The sequence below is a fragment of the Neomonachus schauinslandi genome, chromosome 8 (assembly GCF_002201575.2).
Source record: "Neomonachus schauinslandi chromosome 8, ASM220157v2, whole genome shotgun sequence".
NCBI lineage: Eukaryota > Metazoa > Chordata > Mammalia > Carnivora > Phocidae > Neomonachus > Neomonachus schauinslandi.
In genome coordinates, this window is record NC_058410.1 from 95,470,262 (window position 1) to 95,497,773 (window position 27,512).

General features: G+C 35.4%; 1 protein-coding gene across 3 annotated transcripts in view; it reads left to right on the forward strand.

Annotated features, from left to right (window-relative positions):
• Positions 1–27,512, forward strand: part of BMP5 (bone morphogenetic protein 5) — a 115,000-nt gene that overhangs the window by 76,125 nt on the left and 11,363 nt on the right. For all 3 annotated transcript variants that reach the window (XM_021692027.2, XM_021692028.2, XM_021692029.2), the window contains exon 4: positions 19,845–20,039. In XM_021692027.2, coding sequence (XP_021547702.1) covers positions 19,845–20,039 — 195 coding nt within the window. The remainder of the gene's footprint in view (positions 1–19,844; positions 20,040–27,512) is intronic.

Below are 27,512 nucleotides of genomic sequence, written 5' to 3' on the forward strand. Positions count from 1 at the left end.
TATAAGCTGTACATTGAAATAAATATTATTATTTGTAAAAGATATCTCAAAATGACTAAAAATAACAAAGATATATATATGTATATATATTATATGTATATGGTGGTGTTAGGGAAACAGGCAGAGGGGCTGTTAATAATACAAAGGGAGAAGGGAAGATGGAGACAGAACAAAAGAGGCACAAAGTACTGCAGAAAATAAACATCGTTAGGTCTTAACATATTCCAATATTTGGTCAAAGACAACAGCTCCAGAAACGCCTGTTGGGTGGGAGGGTCTGTAGGAAATCTTCATTTTGAAGAAGCTCCAGAAATTATTGGGCTCCCAAGTATTCATTGAGCACCAGTGTGTGGTATGCTTGGCTAGATGCTGGAGATAAAACGGTAAGCAAGTGCAGAAGTGACCTCGTGAGGCTTGCAGTTGAGTGAGGCTCAGGTAGTGAGCACATAGATATATTAGTGAACGGGTGATACTGCATACTGAGAAGAGCCCAATGGATTTACAAGTATAGATCAGTGAGTGAGTCTGAACTACAGTCTTAAAGATCAGGAAGGTGTGATTAAGGGAAAAAGTCAGGGGCAGGCCCTTTCAGACAAATGCAATAGAACTGACCAAGACTGCGGTAAAAGGGGCCTTTGCACATTCTAGCAGGAGGCCAGGGAAGCCCAGACCAATTTATTCAGAATCTTGTCGTCCTTTGATCACTCAAAGAGTCCAAAAATTTTAAATCCAAATCTGGACTTTCAAGTCATGTAAAATTACATTTGTCATGGTAAGAGGATAGAACATAATTTATTTAATGATTTATTAGTACTTTTTACATATTTAGATGTAGACCAAGTGGGCTTACGTTGTGCTCTTGCATCACAGCCTGCGAATGTGAGGGCCAGGCACAGGGAGGGTAGTTTATAAAGGGATGATTAATTAGAGGGTGTGCCTTATTTAAGCTTTACTGCCTTTAGTTTTCTGCAGGCTCAGGCAATAGACACCTTAGCCCTAGAGTTTGCCCTACTCAGTCCTCTGCTATATTACACTAAAGTCTCGCTTAAAAAATACAGAGTAAAGTAAAAGTTAGGTCTGACTTGGATCTCTTGCAAGGGCATTTATTGCTATAAGCAATAGGACTTCAGAGTGACATTGTTTTACCTATATAACCAGATTTACAGCCTAAGAATAATATTATAACCAATGTTGGTACTCCAAGGATTGCATATATGAAATGAGGCTGACAGATACAAATTAAATTTATTACAGAGTTCATCTAGTGAAAGTTTCACGCTTCAGATCTTGATCTAGAAAAAGTTCTTAGTGCTATTGACCAGTTTCAGACATTTTCCCACTAAATCTAGACTTTTCCAGAGATTTTAATTACAATGCTGAATTTTAATATTTTTAATGAACAATTCAAATACTTTGAATTATAGGCTATTTTCCAATTATGGCTTTGAGATTACCATTTAGGATTTTCAGAGTTCAAGCATTATAAATGTAGATGGAGAAAAGCCCATATTTAAATAATCTTGCAGGAATTCTTACAATGTTAAACTACTGTACATTTATGGTCAGAAATGTGACTGGGAAATCAGCACTGTGGGGGTGAGCCGTCGTTTCTTCCCTGGTATGTGGCCCAAAGAAGAAAAATTAAATTAGTGGTATGTGTTTCTCCCAGTCTTCTCCTTGGGGAGATGCTTGAAATGTCTAAACAACTCAAGAGATCTATGATATATGATCAGCCTTTTCATTCCCTACCCACTCACACCCCACTTGAAAATTCTGAAATTTCTCTCTTCTGTTTTTTTTCCACTCCTTCTTCTGTATTGGTTCTCTTTGCTTTACTATCCATATAATTTGGCTTCTGTCTTGCTTTTAATTTATAGTTGACTAGTTCTTGGGAAGAGAAGGTCTCTTCCCAAGAATATTTTATATTTTGGAGTTCCCCCCTCCTCGATTTATTTCTCTTATATATATTAATTTTACTTTAAATTATTGTGGTATTATATATGGGGGGCTTTGTGTTTGCTTTTGAATCTAAAATAAATATTTCACTTTTTTCAAAGGCTTCCCAATCTTTTATTTAAGAGTTAGGTTACCTATAGCCTTTGTTACTTTTCTTTATCTCTTTAATATTGTATAATATGAAAATATGAAAATGGTTAAATGTGCTAGGCAAGCTGGCTTTGTGCATTTAAGCAATACTTAAAACAGATTTTCACCAGAGCTGGAGCATATTTGGTCTTGAGAAATAAAGTGACCCTCCTGGCACCTTAGTTTTATTAACTGCAACCTCACGGAGAGTCTACTTGTGACATTTCTCTATTAATATGGATAACCAGGTGCTTCAGCTTATTATTGCTTCATTCATTACTACTGCTGATGTTCTCAACATGATACTGCGATATTGCTTCAAACAGAGCAGACAAACTATCTTTAATTTGCAATAATGGATTCTGCGTACATTTACTTCTCAGCTAAAGTAATTGGTAGTCATGACTGGATGATACTCAGGAAAGTTTGCTTTCAAATTCATTTGTGGATTATCTATTTATTCACTTGTTTGACATAAAATTATTGAGTACCTATACAGGGAAGACAACATGTTAAAGGGCAATATAATCTGGGAGACAGACATAGGTAGCTAATTTTAGAAAAAGTCAAGTGCCCTAAATGCTAAAAACAGTGATATCATCAAGACACTCCAGGAAAATGGAAGAGAGAGGATTAATTCCAGAAAGGACAGAGCCAAGAGTTCTGTGGTTCAGGTAACTTGCAAGCCAGGTCAGTTGAATAAGGTTCAAAGAAATGGAGGTGAGAAGAGAGGGAGTTGTGGGAGTATGTGGAGTGGTGGTGAGAACAGGAAGAGAGAATTCATTCCTGAATGACGAAACACTGTGAGTAAATGCAGAGAATGGCAAAATGGCATTGTATAGTCTGGAAAAAGTCAATAGTTCAGAGTTGGCTAGGACAATATTCATGTCTAAAATATGACTGCAGATGCTATTAGGAAAGTGATTTGGAGGCAAATCATGGAGGGAAAATGAATTCTCACTTATGTATAATATGTTCTTGTTGCTTGATCACACGTCATAAAAGAACCAGGCCTGCTGCTTTAATCAATCACAGCAACACCGTAGTGATTACATGTTTGAATGAATGTCAGTTTCATGAGGTCATAGGATGTGTATTGCTCCTTCACAGTTGCACCCTCTGTGCTTGGTACAATGAAGGTTGTGGGTAGGTATTAGAAACATGTCTTGAATGATCACTGAATGAGTTTTTGACTTAAAAGACTTTTATACGCCACCTGCCACCGAACACGTTACTCCTAAGAAGACATTCCAAAGTGTAACTTTTGGGTGATTATTAACCAAATCAGTCTGGTGTAACTCAGGGGCAGAATTTTGTACCCATCTCACAGTACAGTAGTTAAAATGGTTTCAGTTATAAGGTGAGGAGAAAATCAATGATGTATATTATTAAATTTTGATTATCCTGCTCCTGCAAAAAAAAAAAGGAAAGAGGCTGAAGTATATAGTTTGGAAATCAAAAGATTGCTGAAATCAAAGGTAGCATTATGATTCCTCAGAGGAACTGTGAAAACTATGTCAGTTTATGAAATACTCTTTTTAGAAATTTGACAAATGAACTGCTGTGGATTTGGCAGGAGAGTTTAAGGATATTTTATTGATTCTTTTTCATACAGAATAATTCTCCAAACTCCACATGTTTGTTTCAGCAAAATAAAGTAAACATATGAGCAGGCTAACAAAAAAGAAACACTGCTGCTTCTTAATGGTCAAATCTAGAGATTCCAGACAAGTGGTTGGATCCACTTGTGCAAAATCAGTTTCAAAGTTCTCAAGCATTCTCTCATGGTGGTTACTAAGTCTCTGTGATAAGATAGGTACTCTTTTTTAAATAGCAAATGAGGGGTGCTTGGGTGGCTCAGTCATTAAGCGTCTGCCTTCGGCTCAGGTCATGATCCCAGGGTCCTGAGATCAAGCCCCGCATCGGGGTCCCTGCTCAGTGGGAAGCCTGCTTCTCCCTCTCCCACTCCCCCTTGCTTGTGTTCCCTCTCTCACTGTCTCTCTCTCTGTCAAAAAATAAAATCTTTAAAAATAAATAAATAAATAAATAGCAAATGAGTAGGCTTAGGTCTGGTTTATAATTTATTGTAAGATTTTCAGCTCACCAAATTATAAAAAAAATACATTAATTGTCTAACTTATTAGGTCTTTATTAAGGTTGTTGATAAATCTATGGTATCATTATCCTTTGTACATATATACGTACACAGTTTATTACACAGATAGCAATTTAACTGAGATTTTTAAGACTTAGAATTTCCCTCCAAACACTATAATTTCCCACTGTTTGATGCTTTATGTAGTTTAAACCTTCCAAGTAAATTAATTCTTTTTTCAAACTTGGGTTTATAGAATAATTTAGAGATGGAAAAACAAAGGGAGTATTTTTGGGTTCATTAGGATGTCTTTTAAAAGATCCTATGTTTTCAGACATTTTAGGTTTGGCAATACTCAGAATGAATTTTGCCAATGACTTTTTTCCCTTTCTATTCAAACCCACTTATACGTCAAAGAAAATTCAATCCGTATGTTTCTGATTCATTTGTATTCAAGTCATCAAAATGTTGTTTTGTCAGAGTATTGTTTAATGTCCAAGAAACATTATAAAGTTCTTTTTTTAAATAAGATGCTAATATCCATTTTTCTTCTAATGAAGTTGTGGCATAATCTCCAAGTGTATCAAGGTAAAAATGCAGATTTATAGATAGAGATTTCAAAGTTTCACTAAATTTTGTAGCCAAATCAAGAAAACAGATTTCAGAGGTATTAAACTCTCAATTGAAATTCCATTGTAATTGATGCTTAAATATAAGATAAAGAAATTTATAGTTATTGCTACAGATAAGAGAATTTAAAGTTTTGATTCTTATCTTTTTTGATATTTAATTTAAATAAGGAGGGTAAATAAAGAGAACAAATAGCTCCATTCTGGAAATATAAATTCTAAGAAGAAATCATTAGGAAAACTAGATTCAAATCTTGGCTCTGACAAAGTAGCTCATATTTTAGCCATAGCATTAATAAAATGTGTAATAGTAATTGCTTCCAAGGACAGTGTGATGCTGTATTAGGTGATGGTACCTGGCACATGGTAAGACAGCAATAAAAAGTCCTTATGCTGAGTATCAGGATGAGAGAATGCACAGAGACTTTGCACTTCCTCCAGGGGGCACTCCGTTTAACTTAGGATAGATTTTGTTTGTTTGTTTGTTTTTACTAAGGAGGTTGTACAGATGATTGGATGATTTAAGGGAGTTTTAGATAATGACAGTCCACTGGAAAAAGGTAAGATTATTGATATGTTCTTAAGCTTTGAGTTAGCAGCATAGTGTATAGACAGCTATGTTATTATGCTGCTCATGTCTAATAACTTTGGCTGATAAAGTGATTATTGGTAGGAAACTTTTAAATATATTCCAGTCTGGGGTATGAAGTCAATAGAGGTGAACGCTCAGAGATATGCATCATGACTAATTGATTGCTTGTATTGGTTAGATATTCATAGGTACCAGAGATTATCAAATTATTAGTACTTAATATAGTAGCTTTCTTGAGTCCCAATCATCTTATTCTTAGAAAATATAGATATTTAGGGAATAACTAATTGCCTCAATGAAAATAAGGGAAACAAGCTTTTTGTCACTTGATAGGCTTATACATATAGGGATAACTGATTAAAGGCTGGCCTATATTACCATCAGAAAACATTTCCAAGGGTGCCTGGGTAGCTCAGTTGGTTAAGCATTCGACTCTTGGTTTCAGTTCAGGTCATGATCTCAGGGTCCTGAGATCGAGTCCTGCCTCCGGCTTTGCACTTGGCACTGAGTATGCTTGAGATTCTCTCTCCTCCCCCTGGCTCGTGCACGCTCTCTCTCTCTAAAATAAATAAACAAATCTTTAAAAAAAAAAAAAGAAAAAAGAAAAAATTTCCAACCTGAAGATGCTTCAGTATAAATTATTGTATTTGGCTTCATGAGCCTATTAGCATCAAGATGGGTTCTTACAAAGAATGTAGAATTACAAGCAGTATTTTAATGTTTGTAGAACATGTGGCTAAAGAAATATTGGTAGTCTTTGCTAAAGAGTCTTTTCTAAATATGTTATGCTGATATTTATAGCACATTGCATAAAATCCCCACTATATAAATGCCATTTTCTATAAAATAATCAGAAGATGGAAGATATGAATTCATTGGAAGAACATCAGAGAAGATCTTCCTGGAAAGTCAAGGAAGCAAACCACTGTAACAGTTGCCTCTTCTCAGATTACAACCCATGCTGGTTAGCAGCTGTATTTCCCAGACATTGTAAAGGGGCAAAATTAGAGCATTTTTTTCTGCTTGTTAGTACACAAGTGTTTTCTCTGTTCTATTTTTAGAAATTACACATATCAGAGATTTTCTAAAAGCACAATTTAATCTATTATTTTCACCAACGTTATTGTGCAAACTTAAAAAAACACATTGACTTTAGTTATCAGTACTACTAGATTGAAAATGGGTATTTTTGAACTTTTAGTACCCAGGGTTCCAACTTGTGGGGGTTTTTGTTGCTGTTGTTCATTGCTGGAAATTGATAGCTGCTCCATCTACATTAATAATAAGGAATGGAATTAGTCATTTTTTCTGCAGCCTCGAGATGTGTGCTAATTGCTAATTTTCCTTACTAGGTGCAGAATAATTTAACATACCGATAAAAATTGTCTTCCAAATTGCAGTATCCTGCATTTTCTTTTAAATATGCTGTGTTAAAAAATTGGATTTTTAAAAAATTCCATGACATCTTTTGAATTACAGAATATATATTCCTTTTTTTTGCTTTTCAAACTTTTTATTTTTTAATTTTTTAAGTTTAAATTCAATTAATTCACATATAATGTATTATTAGTTTCAGAGGTAGAGGTCAGTGATTCATCAGTCTTATACAATACCCAGTGCTCATTACATCACATGCCCTCCTTAATGTCCATCACCCAGTAATCCCATCCTCCCCCATCCTCCTCCCCTCCAGCAACCCTTAGTTTGTCTCCTATCGTTAAGAGTCTCTTACGGTTTGTTTCCCTCTCTGATTTCGTCTTGTTTTATTTTTTCCTCTCTTCCCCTATGATCCTCTGTTTTGTTTCTTAAATTCCACATATGAGTGAGATCATATGATAATTGTCTTTCTCTGATTGACTTATTTCACTTAGCATAATACCCTCTAGTTCCATCCAGAATATATATTCCTAATTAGAAAAATATATCCCAGTCTTCATGTCACTATATATTAAACAAACGTACAAGCTACTAACTTGAGATTCGTTTACCTTTATCGAATGCGAGCATGTTTATGTGAGACAGATGAAGAGTTCTTAATGTAATATCTGTTTAAATTTCGTGTCCTGCAATCTGCTATTTTTAAATGGAAGTATTTGGTTAAAGAAGTTTGTTGTGTTACCCTTAGGATTCCTAAGATAGTCGTTTTTACCTCAGAGGAAAAATCTCCAAATTAAGCCCCTGTGTTGTCAGATGGCTATTTATCTGTGCCAAGGGTCAGATGATCTATGTGGTTAGTTAATCTGAATATCAGCTGACATAGTGCTAATAAGTAGCAGAAGAAATTCAGAGATCAAGGGTGATATTTTTCTTTTTGTCCGGCTGTTTTGACTACAGTTCCCCATTATTTATCTAAGTTCAAAAAGCTGAATTATGTCCACTTATCAGAGGATCTTTTAAACATTTTGAGATTTGATAATATCCTCTTCCCTTATCTGAACTTTATCTTATAAAGCAATTAAGTCATTTTTGTTCATAAAACCATATGGCTCCCTTTTGCTGAATTTATGATGATGACAGTTGGTTTCAAATAAATAAATGAGTCTCCACATCCAAGAAACTGCAAGAATCACGTATCTTGCTAAGTGTTCTGAAAATAAGAAGGAACGTATACCCCTATGATTTGTTCTAGGTAAATATTAGTAAAAATGAAGTAGTTCTTTATGTACTGTTTAATGTTAAGGGTAATTAGAGCATACTTGCTTGACTTCTAGATGAATATTTAAGAATAAATTAGGGGGGCGCCTGGGTGGCTCAGTTGGTTAAGCGACTGCCTTCAGCTCAGGTCATGATCCTGGAGTCCCGGGATCGAGTCCCACATCGGGCTCCCTGCTCCGCAGGGAGTCTGCTTCTCCCTCTGACCCTCCTCCCTTTCGTGCTCTCTCTCATTCTCTCTCTTGCAAATAAATTAAAAAAAAAAAAGAATAAATTAGGAAGATCGTTGAAGAATAGTTAACTTCAAATACTTAAATAAATAAATAAGTAATATTGAACTTCTACCCCACAGTCCAGAAATGAAATCAATGTGGGAAGATAAAAAAGGGCAGATTTAGGTACAAGGAAAAAAGTGCCTAATAAATGAAAGTTGATGGCTGTGGAATTATTTGTACTGTGAGGGAATGAGCTAGATGTGACTGGAAGAATTTACCATTTATTTGCCATTTTCTCTAGGCATCATTCTATTGCATGAGACAATTTATCAGGTAATTGTAATTTATGAGCATACATTTATACTTTAAGCTTTATACATATATAAATATTATATTCAGAGAGGGTGCAGTGAATAGAAATGTACCATCTTAAAGGAGCTTGGTATTAAATAGTTACATTCAAACCAAAACTCAATATATATAAAATCAGAGACGGAGAAACTGGTAAAAGAAGCAAGAAATGTTAGACATCTCATGAACTTTCTTTTGAGGTAAGTGCATGTGTGTGTGTGTGAATGTGTGTGTGTGTGTGTGTGTGTGTAGGGAAAATAATCATAAACACATTCTCAAGGAGTCATGGGAGGAATCAGATATAAGTTCATAGTTGATAATCTATAATTATTAGTTTCTAGAGTACTCTTGTGACAGAATTTAGAAGGATTATACTTTCTTTTACTTTAAGGGCCACAGTAACATTTTCAGTATTGTAATAAAACATAAAAATCTAAATTTTTCTAGAATATTTTCTTTAAAGTGGCTTCTGTTTCTATCATAGTTCTATAGAATTTCTATAAAATTTCAAAAAATATTAAAACATAAATTAATCTATGGCAATGTATTAGTTTCTAAAAATCATTCTTTGTATGAAGCCATGGAGAGATATTTATAAGATGGCTAAAAGAAACAACTGCATTGATCATTTTATGTGAATGATTCAGAAAGTTTCCATTGAGAAGAATTCCTGTATCTTTATGGTAAAAATGACTAGATGTCTACTGAAAATAAATATGACATAGATTTCCCTTGGGGCTTAAAATCAGTATTGTTAATTTTCCAAACCCATGTAGGCTGTGACCTATGGGTTTTCTAACTCGTGTAATGTCTTAAAGCACATCAGAGAACATAAATCTTTCCTGTATGCTGTAGATTTTTGCTATTTTCCCACTACATAGAAATGAGCAAAATCATCAATATGCCTTTCATGGCTAGAGTAACTAAACATAAATATTGGAGCACTGGTAAATTTGTACTTTGTTCAACCCAAGACCTTACTAATTCTCTTATTAGTCATGTACAGTTTTCATAAATACTTCATGTATTTTCCAACTCACTCTATTTATCAAAATTTACTTTCTGTCTATATAAAGACTCTGCTTTTTTGATACCCTGATTTTTGCAGTGTTTTTTTTTTTACCAACATCAATTATTCTTCCATGCTAATATTTCATATTTTTTAGTTCTTTATGATTAATCTAACTTTTACTTCCTAGATACATCTTTAGTTCATTCTAAATAAGTATTCGAGCCATGTGTTTGCTGTGATGGTCAATTGCAATAATATTAATAACTAATGGAAACTTAACATTTACTGAGAGCTTACTAAATGCCAGGCATTTTGCTAGCTCTTTAAATGGAATGTCTACTTTATCTTCATGATTATCCTATTTTGTACATGAGGAAACCCAGCCTTTGAAAGTTCAAGAATTTTGCCCATGAATCTAACGATGATTTATTTCCAGAGCCAGCTCTAATATACTATGGCTCTCACAAATTATATGAATTTTGTACAAATGCCAAACTGAAAAAAATAAATGTATTTTTAGAATTTCCAAATTAAAAAAAACGCTATTAATAATGATTGTTATGGGACAAAATTGAACTTTATGTTGGATCTGTTGGGAATTGCCTTTGGGTTTTTGTATTTTCTGTCTGGAATTAAACTGTGATCTGGCCTACAAAATGTAACAGCATTTTAAACATATTTTTTGTTTTCTAAATCTAACTACTTCAGCATTTCTTTCAGCCCCTTACATGATTATAGTTAATTTGACACACTCATAAATTGAGAAGGTAACTTTTCCTCTGGCAGTGATTCACTTCAACATGTAATTAAATTTAGCCAAATTTAATCTCTTTATTTTGAATTTAATAATGAACATCCCTTTCCCTTGCATGCTATGTCTTTCACTAATGTATTTTGATAGGTTCTCCTCCCATTTTCTCTCCCTTAGTCCATATTCCCCATCATGGAATCTTCGTATCTACCTCCCTCACTGCCCTTTTTAAGTGCCAGCTCATGCTCAGGCTTGAGCATGGTTGGAGGCAGGGTGCAGCAAAGGCCAGTCAAGCATGCAGTTTCCAAATTTCATTCATTTATTATTTTACAAAAAATCAGGGTGAAGTTACTCCTTTCTTCCATCTCACCTTCCCACCTTCCAGCATCAAAGCTGACTGTGAGTTGTTACTGTTTCAACCCTAAAGAGATCTTGGACTACCTGAATTGTGTTTTGGGAGCAACACATTGGGGTAATTCTTTCCTAAAAAATTTGAAAAAAAAATCCTCTGGCAATGAAACACGTTTTTAATTGTTCATTGTGTTTTTGGTTTTGTTTTGTTTTTTTTCCTATAAGCAGAGCTTAATTGGGTGAATTGCTTTTCTAAAAACCTTGTATTTTGAGCAAAATGATTAGAACATATAGATCCTTTTGTTCTGCTGGAAATGAAGAATCATGATTCTGATATCTTTTAAAATATTTATGTCTTTTTTTGATATCTAGATTATATTTTTTTCTCTGATCAGTACCCTGAATGGGCCTCTCGTAGCCTAATTTAGTCTTGTATAATGATTCGTAGAGAGAAAATAATTTTCCTTTATAAATAGATGTTGATTATGGAATATATTCAGTAATAAATGGAAAACCTCGAATATGCTGTTTTACCATGTCCATTATATATACACAATGTTTGAAAACTGGGTTTTAATGGCAGTTTTCTTTAAGTTATAGTATGTATGTATTTCAATGAGAGACACATGGTAAACATAATTTGCTTATCCAAATTTTAGCATCGTAACTCAAAAACATACATAAAAAAAGTTTTGAAATCAATGATTTAAAGTAAGCAGAGACAAACAGGAGTTAGTTAGTCTTGCTTCATTATCTGGTGAAAGATGTACTTTACCATTTTTTAGATTGCCCTTAATGAAAAGGGATATGGAAGCGTTTGGCTACATCTGTATTTCTGTTTTTGATTTTCCCTAATTCAGAACAGTAACTATGGATCACCAATCTTGCCAAACAAATGCCAATGTCAGGAATATATGCCAGTTTTTGTTGTTTGTTATATTTCTGATTCTAGACTCTAATTCTGGTTTAACTAATGATCTGAGGGGTAAATATTTTCATGGTAATATTGATTTAGGGCCATGAAGAATATGAGATTCTTCTTATTCTCACCATCCATTAGAGTTAACTCTGTCTTTCCCATTGGTCTTTCCATTGTGCGTTTAACTTATCACTGACCCATATTTCTTAAAGACATATTCAAAAATAACAGCAGGGTTGGTTTTGCATCATAAGTGGAGAACACAATGGGAAGAAAAGAGAAGTTTAGTCGCTATAAGGCATGAGCAGTCACCATGTTCTGTGCTGCTGAGAATTCAAATTTGTCACACCTGGCGAGAGCGCATGTGTGAGAGAGGAAAACCAAAAGAGAAACAAAAGCATATGACAACCCAGAGCCCATAGTTGTGTCGCAAGAGATGATCAAAATTTGAAAGTAGAGGCAAAATACTTTGATAGGGAAGTGACATATCCCAGCTCCTTAAAAATGCATACTAATTTCTCTGTAGTGTGACAAGTTTCAATTTGAGTGGAATAGAAACTGAGGAAACCACCCGCCCTTTCATGGCTGGCAAGGAGTGTTGAATCCTTAGGTTCCTGCTTACTGAGGAAAGTCCGACCTTGTTATAGCAGTAGCTATAACACTGTTCTTCCAGACACCATGTGTGTATCACTGACAGATCTGAGACGGATGGTTTTCCTCCAGTCTTCCAAAGGTGGAAAGCAGAGACTCAAAACAAAGCAAGAGCCCCAACCAATTTTTAACAAAGGGGAAGACTATGTACTTAAAAGAATGGCATACTACTTTAGGGTTCACAGGGCTGAGTTAAAAATCTGATCCTTCTCTGAGTCTTATTTTATTCATTTTTAAAATGTAACCCTTGTCTTATTGTACAGGGTAAATATGAAGCATATGAATCTATGTCAAGAGAAGGCAGCTGTTTTGTCGTTAGAAGTACTGAACGAGCTAAGCTTCTCAATTCCCAATTTTCTTGATCCTTTGGGAGGGCATGCTTATTACTACTTTTGGGTACCAGTTATATGTATATGTGGAAGTATTCACATGATTTCTCTCTGAAGTATTATAGCTGATAGAAATATGAAAGATCTACTTAGGCCATGAAATCAGATGCTACTGCTGACTCAGGATGATCACAATGTACCACTCTTGGAACCCAGCTATTATTTTGTATGCAGACAGCTCAGAAGGATGTTTTTACTCTGGGGAACATCATGGCATCATGGTGGTGTGACTGGTCCTTTATGTGAGGCAGGCCAGTTTATATTCTTGCCAGAGCCAGAGACATGAGAAACTGGTGAAGAAAAGTTCTGCTTTTTTTCACTCAAACATATGTTTTATGATCCAACCTTCATATGTGAAGGAAAGAATTAAATCCCAAAAGTCTTAACTCTTTTTTTTTTTTTTCCAAAAGTAGACACTGATCATGGTATATGTATTAGGTATCTCAGTATCAGCCCTTCATTGCAGATTTTGGAAAATACCTTTTACTCTCTTCACTCTCTTTTATTAGGTGTCAAAATTTTCTTTCATTTTGGTGGTATGGACTAAAGATTCTGGAAGTGGCTTATGATCATTTCACAGGTTGTTTATCAAACTGGAAAGAAAGATCAAACATTTAATGAGCCATGCTTTTCTGTCTGATTCTTTTGAATCATATATCATACAAGCTGGTAAAAAAGAATGTTTCCTTTAGACACTCATCAGTTTCCCAAGTAACTGCATTAAGTTCATTTCAAAGACCACTTTCACCCACTAGAGATAAAATGAAGTGTGAAATTAAATTATTTTCATTTGCTATCAAACAAACTAAAATGAGTTTGAATTCTAAAAGCTTTTTCCACTGATAACACATCCAAAAAGTTTCTAAAGACCTTTGGGTTGATTTCTGCTGAAACTCTGCTTCGTTATATAGTTTTACTTAAATCTATGATTTTAAAGGAAAGAAGTGCGTGTGTGTGTGTGTATGTGCACTTTTTTATTTTAAAAATCCCATAATAACTGGAAAAAAGACTAAAATAATTCACTCTTTTCATGGTTTTGTGAAAAGAATGTTTCTGCTTTCTTAAAATAAATGAGGACTGTCAGAGCAACTGCTAACCAATCTTCTGGGAACATGTGACAGATGATGTCTGTAAAGCTTGTAGGGTCTCAGGGGAAAGGCGCTATATATAAAGCAAAGAGCTATGAAAAAGTAAGTGCTTATATGAAGGTAAACTGCAGTTCCTAGTTTGAGATTCATATTTCCACCAGCTGAAAATAAGGCTTGAGTCAAAGACGTTTGTTGGGCTTGTCAAGCCTGAGACAGTAAGCTTCCTCATCTCAGAATGATGTCCCATGGAAGGAGACTGATCATTTCCATCACCTCAGTCCCACCCTTGGTGCAATAAAACACTTGAATGTTCTGGACAGCTTCCACAACTAGGCACAAACCTGGCCCTGATCCTTTAGGTTTCTTGCCCCAGGCCCTCCTTCCTGCAGTCTCATGAGCTGCAGTTCTCAACTTTTTGCATCCCCCACCCCTACCCATCACACCCTGACTCATCATGCCAATGTTTCTAACCAAACACTCTATTTTTTTCTTCTAATCCCCACCACTTTCTCAAATTGTGGGGCATTACAGTGCCTTCAACAAAATGTTTAGAAAAAATTTCAAGTCTTTAAAAAAATTTTCTTTTAAGAAAAGGAGAGGGGGAGGAGGGAGGGCAGAAAGAGAGGGAGAGGGAGAGAGAGAATCTTAAGCAGGCTCCATGTCTAGCATGGAGCCTGACGCAGGGCTTGATCTCACGACCCTAAGATCATGTCCTGAGCTGAAACAAGTTAACTGACTGAGCCACCCAGGCGCCCCCCAAATTTCAACTCTTTAAAAACTATCTTCCCCCTTTAAACTTCTTTAACCTTCACATACCCCAGTCATAGAGGAAAATGGAATTCTTCTACTGCTGTGTTTCCAGGAATTGTAACCGCATTTCTTGTCTGCAGATAATTCTCAACTCCTAGTTTTATGTCACTGTGTCAGGATATGGTTCCCAGTTGCCCTCCATGGATTTCAGACCTCTGATGTGTCTTCTCTCTTTCACTATCAGCCACAGAGTCCTATCCAATTCACATATATTATGACATTTGTCCTTTCTTTTGTTTTTCATAATGAATATATAATTATAAATATATAATATTTAATATAAAATAAAGTGGTTATTTTTAATTTACTCTTTTAAATGTCAGTATAAAAAAGAGAACGGAGACATCTAGCAAAGGCATTGCATGAAGAGCCCAGCTTATTAGAGTCCCAGAATTACTTTGAAGAATCAAAGATCTTACTACCTTGCATTCTAAAGTTCAAAGCTTTTCCAGCAACCTCTTAACTATGAGTTTCCAGTATCACTGAAATAGTTTAAAATCCCAGCTTCTCCTTGCTTTTGTTTGAGATTATAAGCAATGTAAACCATCTTGAAAATAAGAAAGTTTTGAGCACAAACATAAAATTCTGTTTGTGATACTGCAAATCCATGTACTTATATCTGGCAATAGGCCAGTGTTTTTACTATAAAACTAGAAACTATGGAAATGTTATCAAATTGTAACAGAGTTGAAATTTATAGCTAGATTACAACATGCTTAATTTAAGTTAATTTGAGTTAAAATATATGTGGAATTTAAATAGACAAAATTCTGCCTTCCCTATATTCCTTAAAATCTGATATAAAGATGATTTAGTCTGTATGGTGGGTAGAGAATTCTGCACATTTTAAATCATCTGTTTCTAAAAAGGGTAAAATTCCAGTATAATTTAGAGTCAGAGAAACTATAATTTAGGAGCACCAGAATCAAATTTAATCACAGATTGAAAGTAAATGCAGATCAGGAGGATATGTGGATGAGAAACAATGCACTGGTTTGTCTTCTATGAAATAGTCCATAAAGGATGCTGCAAGAGTCTTTTTTGAAATGAAGGAAAGGTAATTTAGGCACAAGTTCCATCCCAGGTGTTTTGGGTTATGCAGTCAATTACTGTGGGTTTATAGGAGAAAAAACAAACTGGAATTTATGCAAACATCTTAGAGCGATATCAACATTTAGACTGATAAATCCTCAAATGAATGTTTTTCAAACTGTGTATTCTGCAGGGAAATTAAATGCTCATATTTGGAACCACTTATCCTTATAATATCAACATGCCTTTAAAGAGCTGCTTTATGTCAGAGCCTCCTTTAATAAGGCTCTTTTTAAAGAAATAAACATTTTGAAAGTCACATTTTCCAAAAAGATTGGTCTGAAATACAAAACTAGTAGGTTTGGGATAGATCTTTTGTTTGCCACTCTACCTTCTCAATGACTGTAAATTTCAAATAGTTAGTTGTGCCCTTAGGCACATGTGAATACAATATCTTGACCCCCGTGCTTAGACAAAGGCATGAAGGTCAGAGTGGCAGGTCTGGAAGTCTCCAATCTCCAGCTTCAGTAATGACAAAATTGAGCAGGTTAGAACCCCAGCCTCAGATATTTCCCTTTTGATTTTTGTGTGAAAAGAATAATCATTTCTTTGGAAGATATCATCCTAAAGCCCATCTTTACTCACTCTGTAGTTAATAAAACTGAGAAATAATATACCCATATATTTGCTGCTCAAATTGTTTCTTTTCCCTAAACACCCTGGGGCATTGTTCTGAATTTATACATTCTGGATTCACCTTTTTCTTAGGATGAGTTCTTTCCCATGATGTTGTTCTATACTCTGTGCTTGGTGAATTAAACCTAGCAATGTCCTAGCCATGCCTAGGCATGTCTAAATCCTAAGGGGATGAAGCCTGGGTTCAAGCTCATCACCCTTCTATTTAATATTCTTTTCATTACTCAACCCCATTTCCATTTTCACGGTATATTCAATCCTTAATCCTTATATGTCTATAAGTTTTAATTAGAAATCAAACATAAGGATCACCTTTGAAAAATAAAACCATGGTGATACACACCTACCTATAATTTTCCTGAATCAAAATGTTTTAGGTATGGCCACTTTGTACATTTGCAGTATCTAAAGCATACTGTACATTTACTAATAAAATGCAACATATTCAAATCAATTTTATAAAAGACTTACTATTTTCAATACATGCAATATAGTCTGGGTTCCTATTAACACTTTTAGTGAAAACAACTGCTCAGCCATTCAAAAGGTTTAGTTCACATAATCAGTACAGGTATATTGTGTCTTAAGGAGCAGGTCACATAGTTAATGTTCTCTTGGTGGAGCTCAAGACCAAGAGTAACTGAGCAAGCATTAACTTATGGAATCTTAATAGTCACCTCATTGCTGAAGTAAAAAGGAAACTGAGAGGAAACTTAATAATATCAAAAGTTATTTTAAAGGGAGTTCACATTGGTTTGAAGAGTACTTTGCTTCACACACAATATCCACCTTTGTAAAGCCCAAGAAACCCGTATTTGTAACATACACACATCTTTACAATTTTCAGAACATAAATCTTTAGAGCAGTATTATTTCTCCACAGATAAAAGTGACAATATTGAAAGTTTTAGGATGATAGTAAAAGAAACTCTCTTGCAAACCCAAGGAAACTTGGAACTTTGCGTTAAGTGCTTATTTAATTATAAAAGGGGCAGTGTGTGTTGTAATGAATGGAAAACTAATTTTACCTCTATTCCATTTGTGAACATCTTGTGGCAACCTATTTTAGTATTAGAGAGATCATATATTAAAAATGATTTCTGCAGTCATCGATGTATACAAGTAAAAATTTAGTTCCTGTTAAATTAACACTTCATTAAAAAATGAAAGTAAACGCGCAACAAATACATTTTATGTTGTACTCTAAGAGAGAAAAATTTTTTTTTGAAGAACAGATCACCAGTTATTCTTTTCCGTAACAGTCAAGTTTCTCAGTTCTTTTTTTTTTTTTTTTTTCTTTTGCTGAGCTCTCTGTCACTGGAAACATCTTAAACCAATTTCAAGTGCTACACCTGAATAAACATGTTGTAAAAGTGTTTATGTATTGAAGTGGGTCAGTTCAAGGTATGGTATTTGGCTGGAACTTCTAATTTCTCTTTTTACAGCAAAAGGGCTGCCAGAAGGAGGAAGTCTGAGCTGAATTAATACATTTGTTACAGTGGAAGTAGAATGGAAACTGCTCTGACCACAAATCAAACTGCCTCTTTCATTTATGCCAGTGATAGAGTTTTTCTAAGAAATATAGACTCTGGCAGAGAGCCACCGTAAGTTTGCATTTAAAAGAGAAACCTATATGTTTATTTGTTTAAGGTTTACTGCCTTGATTATTTGTAAGTTCTTTCTTCAGGAGGACGGATGGTAGTGGTGTTTGTGAGGCAGATACCCTTTTAATAATTGTGGGAATGGAACGAGTTTTCCGATACGTTGTAGGACAATCGATGAGGCCACGGATGCTGCTTGGATTAGCGCACAGTCTTTTTTTTTTTTCTTTTTCTTTTTTTAACCAATACCTCCACATTTAAAGGACCTCTGTGTCACTCCCAACAGCTGCACAACCTCACATGACACAGTCTCCTTTTCTGATGGTAGAAGGTCTCTGCACAATACAAGTATACACAAAAGTGTTTATGCTGCCAAAATAAATTTTGTTAAGAGCAAGAGTTTATTTGCTAAAATGCCATTGATGCCGTTTCAAGGACTTGTTTTCCTTTTCTTTCTTCTAAGGTGGGTTAGGTCTTATAATGGACTGAGGTTACTCCACAGTCTTTACTGAATAAATATTTTAAGAAAACATGCACATCTCTCAGGGGGCAAGGTAGAGTCAATCATGCACATATTTCAAACCACATTATATATTACTCTTAAAAGATTGGTAACTTCTGTATCTAGAGTAGAAACTTTTCATGAGTTTTTAGTAATTCTCAACTAAATTTACAACCTAAGGTTAAATAGTTCATCCTCCTTGGGCGATTTTCATGGAACTACATATCAGCCAATGATTATATATATATAACATAATATATATTTTATTTTCTATTTTTATTTTCTATTATTTTATTTATATATTATATATAATTTTCAGTGATTTTTTTTTTAATTAGAAGAGCATAACAACAGTGAATTGTAGAAAGGGGAAAATAGTAATACCTAACTCCTAGAGTATTTGTAGAATTAAATTAAATATCGCATGGAAAACACTTAGAAAAATACCTAGCACATCCATAGCAAGTGCTCCAAATACCTTTGGCATTACTGTAAGTATTATTATTACTACCCAATGGGAGAGGTTCTTTATCAACATCTATTTCTAGCCTCTAGGACACCTTGACCTCTAACGCATTCCTGCGCAGGCTGCGGTTGCAATCATTCTCTGATACACAACCACCCCAGTGGCTCGGAAGGGTCTGGGGTGCACACTGGTTTAGAGACAAAAGTGAGTCTCCAAACTCATCTGGAACTTTTCTTTCTTAGAGTTTCCAGGTTGGTTAACAAGTTTTGAAATCCTTTCAGTAAACATTCAGGTGTGTCCAAACTCAGAGAGGGAGGAACTCTGAAACTGCCATGATTACTTCAAAATACTTTATGTTGAGAAGGAACTGGAATTTAAAGCAAAACTCCATCTCCAGCAGGGGCTTCTAGAATGACCTGTGAAGAGCTTTAAGTAGAGCATAACTTTGTCAAGTTTGCTGGGCACAGGCCAGAGGTGAAGGGGGAAGGCTATCAGCACTAATTAACACTTGCAAGGCTTGAAAAAGCTGGAGAAAGTGGAAACAGCCAGGCAGCCATTCAGCTTTTATCACTTAGAGGAAAATTATAGGGCATTTAATGCAGAAGAGCCCATAGCTAATATTTTTGAAATTGTTATTTAATGTGGACATTTCCAGGCTGATGGTAGTGAAGCCTTTCCATTTAAAATACTGCTGACTTCCAGGTCTGAGAAGGATCAGTTAGTGAACGAAGCCCGAGGGCGTTCTGTGGTGAAGAATGATGCAAAATGTAAAACCAAGCATGGATAATTGTCTGTAACGGCAAGCTTTCAGTGTTTATAAAAATCTTTGGCCTGCAAGGAAAACATTCTGATAATGTTTTAAAAAGTAATGTTACTTTTTCAAAGCACCCTCAGAATTCATTCACATCAGGTAAACTTTCTTTCTCGTAAACCAAGCGCTTGTGCTTTCTGTTCTAGGACGCAGTATCAATGTTAAATCCGCTGGTCTTGTGGGAAGACATGGGCCTCAGTCAAAACAACCGTTCATGGTGGCCTTCTTCAAGGCAAGCGAGGTACTTCTTCGATCCGTGAGAGCAGCTAACAAACGGAAAAATCAACACCGCAATAAATCCAGCTCTCATCAGGACTCCTCCAGAATGTCCAGTGTTGGAGGTAAGATAAAGCCAGAGCAACCCTTGTGCACAGAGAGTTATGGGGTCATATGTTGCAAATCAAGTAGCCACAATAAATTTACCCTCTGGCTATACCTTTGTTTGGTCTATTAAATCATCCGGCAATGCTTCGAACATCCTCAGAATGTTTCATCAGTGAATCACTCAGTAATTCATTTCAAAATATACATGACTTGCCTTTGTATGTTGAAAGATTCAGTTCAAATTAAAATCAAGCTGGCAGTAATAAAATTATGAAATGGCTACATCAACAAAGTCTAGCCAAAACTCAACTACACAACTTGCTGAGTTGACTTCCTCGGGGCCTCTCAAACATCGATGGGCAACAGGTAAATTCAACATAAAGAGATTTCTTTAGTACTTAAGACGATACATGTGAATCATGCAGTTTCCATTTTCTCTGACAATAAAAGCAGCAGAGATTATACAGAAATTGAGGTAATATTTACATTTCCATTAATTATTTGGAAGACTGTTATCTAGATAATCTACTTTATGTGTGTGTGTGTGTGTGTGTACGTACACACATGTGTATAAAATCTAGTAACAAAATATTACAGATGCACAATGATCCTAATGTGCTCACAATTTAATCTATCAATTGATAAAAGAGGAGATAAAAGTACAGTCAATCTGAATGAATCTAACTGCCAAAATCTGAAATTATTGAATCATTTTATTTATACCAATAAGTACCTTGTTTCGTCCAGGCTGCAAACAGATTTTCATAAGCTGTTCTTAAATGAAAATGATGGCTATTTTATTCCAAGAAATTTTCTTTATCTCTAAAAAATAAATCTGTTTGAAGGGGAAAGTTTATCCTAGAACATCCCAATTTAGTACAATATGTTTGCTCATTTGAAAAATATGTGTTCTATGTTAATGGCCACCATATGCAGTGTACTTGCCAGGCCCAATGGATGAGCTGGTGAACAAAACAGACACGATCCCTACATATGGTATTCAAGCAAATTAGAATGCTTTACTCTTCCAAAAAGACACATTCAGACAGTATTTGCCATTATTCCTGAAATCTTCATTTTTTTCCCCAGTCACTTGAAACTGAAAAATCATACTGCAACTTTTTTATTACTCAAATGTGTATGAGTGTTAGGTAAGAATGATTATAAATAAAACAAAAAAATAGTTATATATATATATAGTTATATATACATAACTATATATATATAATTTTTTTTTTTTTGCACCTGGAACTCTCAACAAAAATACTAAACTGGAATTCATTGGAATCTTCCTAAAATATGAGCACCAGGACAATCATGTTAGATAGAAGTCTATTTGATGTATTTAGTAACAGAAATGGGGAAGATTTCTATATGAAATTACATTATACTGAATTACATGCTATATATAATGTTTTAAAATAGTTTTCCTAACAAATAAGTTTAACCATATTTTTCACTTGAAAGTAAAACATGATATTAGTGCCTTGTTACAAAGCTATTTTATAAAGATCTTCATAAGATATTTAGTTTGGCAAAAATTATAATTGCTTAATATGAAAGATGGAGAAAAATAACTTTCTAAGACCTTTTCTTCCCTGTAAATACTAGCCTGTCAAAGTTGTGTATTTTTCTTTTCATGTAGAATGGTTCTGAAATTGCTTGAAATGTTTTTAATTTGATGTAGCAGACTGCATTAAGAAAAAGTTTTGTTAAATCATGAATAGAATAGTGAATAATTTTTGAGGAAATTACAAAGGGAAAAGTGTAAGTCGCATACTTATTATTGGAGCTCACAAGGACTGTGGCAGAGGTGTTCCAGAGACTGAAATCATCAAAGTCCTTTTCCCTATTGGTGAACTCTATTTATCTTCTCTTTCTGACCACAAGTAACAAATGTACTTCTATAACTAGAGATGAATAAAACACATGGAGCAGAAATCATGTAACTTTTCACCAGTTTCCTAACACCATTTAGAGTACAAAATTATTCTAATATAGACCAATATTTTCTTTTTAAAAAGTTTGTCATTGGCAGCCATTTCTGTGAAATATGTGGTAGATAGTTTTGGAGCATGTCCATATTTTGATAATAAGAAAGAAAGTAGCTGGTTTGTGTCTATGAGACATAACCTTTCAATAGGTAGTAATCAAGCAGACGGGGAAAAAGTCTCATAGGATTTGGCCTAACAGACAGGGGCTTAAGGAAAGGGAATGCTAATATAAACACAAAATTTGATACTTAGGAAACTTGAAATGCCAGTGAAATTTTAAAATTATTCAAATATAAATAATAAATGCTGCAATAGTACTAAGCCTTTACAATAAAATACTGTTTGAAGACTACACTGCTAAGAGAGAAGCCTGTGGGGGGGGAAGAGAGTTGTATTAGATGTTTGCCTGATTGCATTTTTTTCTGCAAAGCATGTGTCAAATGTCGAAAGTCTCAGTTAGTGCAGGAGAATTAAAACCCAGGTCATTCTTGCTTTCTCTACCCAATTTCTTTCCTGTTTCAAAGAGTCTTGCCTTCCAACTCTCAGTGATCCTTTGTTCTTCTATACTCCTATGGAAAAGCCTAGAACAATGTCTAGCACAAAACAGGAACTTGTTAAATAAATTAATGTGTCCGCTGAATGGAAAAAACTAAATTCCCCTTTCAGGTGAATATACACAGAAACACTGCCCCCAGATTTTCAGCAGAAACTGTCCTTCTTTGTTCCTCTTGAGATTTTTGGCAAGGAGATTGAGCAAACATATTGTGTGAGATATTGCCTCTTTCATGAGGAGGCAGCATAATGGATGTTTATTTGAATTTGGGTGTGGAGGAAAGGAAATGGAGGTAATAGCTAATTTTTTCGTTAGCTTAAAAAGGCTTTACGTACTAGATTGATAAGGTCTTAAAGAATCTACTGAGAGCAAGATGCTCTTCTAAGGACTATATGAGTGCTGAAAAGAATAGAGTATTAAGAATTTGGAAGAATTAATAAGACAAATGGCAAGTCCTGGTCCGCTGCAGAACTGCTTGCAAAGATTGCTGATTGTGTGCTGGATACTAGGGATTGTTGAAAGTGAAGCCAATCCTTAGTGGCCCTACCTGAAACCATGGTGATTTCTTAGGCCAAGTCTTTCAAAAAGTCATTAAAATGGAGACATTCTCTACTTATCCTCAACTCTGATAGGTAGTGTCTTTTGCCTAATATATATAACATAAACTCATGCCACTTGGACAAACAGATGTTAATCAAAATCAGAAAGAACAATTAATTATAATTATTTCTTTAGAATGTTTTATATCATATAATTAATACATATTTTCATTATTTAAAGATAATCAAATCATCAATAATACTAAAGTTCTGGGGTGCCTGGGTGGCTCAGTTGGTTAAGCATCTGTCTTCAGCTCAGATCATGATCTCAGGGTTCTGGGATCGAGCCCCACATCAGGCTCCTGGCTCAGCAGGGAGCCTGCTTCTCCCTTTCCCTCTGCCTCTCTCCCTGCTCATGCTCTCTCTCTCTCTCTCTCTGTGTCTCAAGTGAATAAATAAAATCTTCAAAAACAAAAAAAAGAAAATATTTAATAATACTAAAGTTCTCTCTTGATCACCTAAATCCTTTTGAGATAGGTTACTCTGATACACTTAGATCAACATGGTACCTATACTTGCAAATCTTTTCCCCCATATATACATCTCTTTTGGAGAATATATTTTTATTATGTGTGTTTAATTACATAAATGATATATCTCATGTATTTTTAAAGACTCTTTTTTAGAGCAATTTTAGATTCACAACAAAATTGAGAGGAAGGTACAAAGATTTCCCATATACCCCTACCCCGCAATGCTTAGCCTCCCCCATTATCAACATTACTCATCAGAATGGTGCCTTTCTTACCAAGGATGAATCACAAGGATGAATCCATAATTGTCTGAAGTTCATAGTTTACATTAGGGTTCACTCTTGGTGTTGTCCATTCTGTGGGTTTGGACAAATGTATAATGACATATATCCATCATTGTGGTATCATACAGAGTACTTTCACTGCCCTCAAAATCCTCCTTCCTCTGGCTATTCATTCCTCCCTCCCCTTAGCAATGACTGATCTTTTTATTGTCCTCATAGTTTTTATTTTTCCAGAATGTAATAGAGTTGGTTTTATGGATTTTTTTTTTAAATATGTCTCTGCCATCTTTCAAATTGAGTGACCTCACTCTTTTTAATGGTTGCAATATAGTCAACAGTGCTTCTGTCAGAGTTTATTTGGTCATGTCACTCTTAAAAGACATTTTGTTGTTTCCAAATTGGGGCTCTCAAGATCAAGGCTACAGTGAAAATCTTACAAGGCTGCACATGTGAGAATGTTTCTGATCCATTTGATTTCTATAATAATTAACACTAAAAACTGTTACTTGTGCCCTGAATCCACAAAAATTTTGGAAATCCCTCCTAAAACAGCAATTTTGGTGTCTATATTATCTACCTGTACATTTATTTATCTATCATCTATTTATCATTTTGTCATTTAATCCTGGGCCCACCACTTCTTTTTTTTTTTTTTTAAAGATTTTATTTTTTTTTAGAGAGCGAGCGAGCGAGAGAGAAACAGCATGAGAGGGGCAAGGGTCAGAGGGAGAAGCAGGCTCCCCGCTGAGCTGGGAGCCCGATGTGGGACTCGATCCCAGGACCCTGGGATCATGACCTGAGCCCGAAGGCAGACGCTTAACCATCTGAGCCACCCAGGCGCCCCCACCACTTCTTATTTGTATAATCTTGGACAAAATGTCACCTTTCTCTGCCTCTGTGTCTTCATCTGTAAAGTGAGAATGTTAATAGTATCTGCCCCCTAGGATGAGATTACATGAGTTGTGAGGATTAAATGAATTAATATGTGTAAAGAACTAAGAACAGTGGTGCATGCTTATTTAGTGTTAGCCATTATTGTTGTTACTTCTTAAATGAGTTCATATGGTTTGGTTTTTCAGAACTGGTACATAAATAGTTCAACTGTTACATCAGAGAAAAGTAGAAGCTCTCTTCCTAAAAAGTACCAATACTCCTGGTATTTCTTTAGCTTTGGAATTTCTTGGCCTTTGAGACTTCAGAAGCAAGAAGGATATTAGAGGTTTTAACTAATTTAACTAATTAGAGGTTTTAATTAATCTACCTGAGCAATTAATTATATAATATAAAATAAATGTGTCAATAGACATTAATGCATTGTGTCTGTTGCCAAGTCTCTGTTTAGAGAGAATATATCTGGGCATGATTTACTGTAAAATAGATTTATTCAATATTAAACGAGCATCCATTGTGTGATAAGCACAATATTAACTATATGCTGATAAAAGATGGATAGCTAAGGATCTTGCTTCTTAAAAAGCACTCCCACAGACAATAAGAAAGACATGAGCATTAGTAATTATTAAGAGGTCAATTCTATTAGAGTAGGTATAAGGTACTCAATAGTAGGAAGGATAGAGCACCTAAGCAGCACCTAGGTATGGCTCCAAAGACTTCTTGAGAGACTTATATGAGAAAGAATAGACATTTTCCAGAAATGGAAGGGTGGGTGAGGCCATTTTAGACTGATGTGCAGTTACAGAGCTATGTATCCATGTTAAATAGCTGGGCATGCAAGTGTTCTTGTGAGAGAGGTGTGAGAAAAGCTAGAAAAGTATTCAGGAACCAAATTATAAAGACTAAGGTATGCAATAATAAGGAACTATGGTGTCTTCATGTAGGCAATTGGAAAAAGGAGTGCCATAATCAGATATGCATTTTAAAAAGTTAAATTTGGCATCAGAGTGAAAGATGGGATGCCGAGAGAGGAAACTGAAAGCCCAAATAATGATTAGGAATCTAATCCAACACTCCAAGCAGTGAAGATTATACATTGAAGAAAGGGAAATGGAAACCAAAGCATGTGGGTGGGACCAGCAGGTGGTGATGAGACAGGACTCTGGTTTGGGAGTGTTAAGAATAAGTGGAAGGTATAGGAAAAAGATATGGATATGAGCTCAGATGAAGCATAGGACTTGGCAGTGCCATAGAAAATACAGTAAAAGAAAAAAATCAGGAATGAAGCCTCCCATGGGAGGATTAGTCCTTTAAGTATAGGCAAGGAGAAAAAGCAATTCCATAAAAGAGACAGAGACTTACGGTCAGAGATGGAGGAGGGGAGCAGGGGTGAATTGTTATCCAAGGACAAAGTTACTGGAAGAGGATGTTGAGGAAGTATGAGGTAACCAAGAGAGCAAAGGGTTTCTAACAGGTTATCTAGACTAAAAATGAGTCAGTCAGTGGGCTTTGTGGACCAATTTAAAGTAGGACATGAGGGAGAAAGAAAGAACGTCAAGAAACTTACCAAATGTTCTTACTTGGGCCACTAGATGACAAGTAATCCAAAATGCTCACTACCAAAGTAGTGAGCATTTTTTTTTTTTAAAGATTTTATTCATCTATTTGACAGAGAGAGAGAGAGAGCACAAGCAGGGGGAGTGGCAGGCAGAGGGGGAGAGAGAAGCAGACTCCCCCCTGAGCAGGGAGCCCAATGTGGGGCTCGATCCCAGGACCCTGGGACCATGACCTGAACCAAAGGCAGCCACTTAACTGACTGAGCCACCCAGGAACCCAGTAGTGAGCATCTTAAGAGTGTAAGGTCAGAAGTAAAAATAGTGAGTAGGAGGCATCCAGGAAGCTTTTATTTAGAGATGTCTGGTAAGCAGTTGGAAACTCAGGTTTGTGGACAGTTTTTGTCAGTAAGCTCAAAGATGAAGATATTAGCTGGATCATCCACATAGACACTTTGCTAAGCAGAGTTAAGCAAACATACCAGATAGTTATTATTTTGTGGTATCTGTTCTGTGTCAGACATTTCTACACATAGACAAATACAGTTATTCCTACACAAATCAATAACAGTAATTCTTAGTGGGTTGTTCATAAATTCAATCAAGGAATTCACTGGATATGGAAGATGGTGATTAAGATAGAATAGTAGTAGCATTTTTATTTTATTTTATTTTTTTAAGATTTTATTTATTTATTTGACAGAGACACAGCTAGAGAGGGAACACAAGCAGGGGGAGCGGGAGAGGGAAAAGCAGGCTTCCCGTGGAGCAGGGAGCCCGATGCGGGGCTTGATCCCAGGACTCTGGGATCCTGACCTGAGCCGAAGGCAGACGCTTAATGACAGCCATCCAGGCGCCCCAGTAGTAGCATTTTTAAATCCCTCATCTTTGAAGGGATTGTTATGTGTTTGGGGTTTATCCTGAATTCCTCTACCCCCAGGGCCATATCAAAATTTACATTATTAAATAGTTTATTATAGCTTTATTCCTGCTTCTTTACCTCTTATACCTTCATTCAGTTGTCATTTCCATTTTCTATAAATTAGCGAAAATCCCGATGCTTAGGTGCTGACTTCCTTTGTCTCCTTTTTCTGTTGGGAACTGAGCATGAGAATACTAACACTTCTTTTGTTTTGAAAC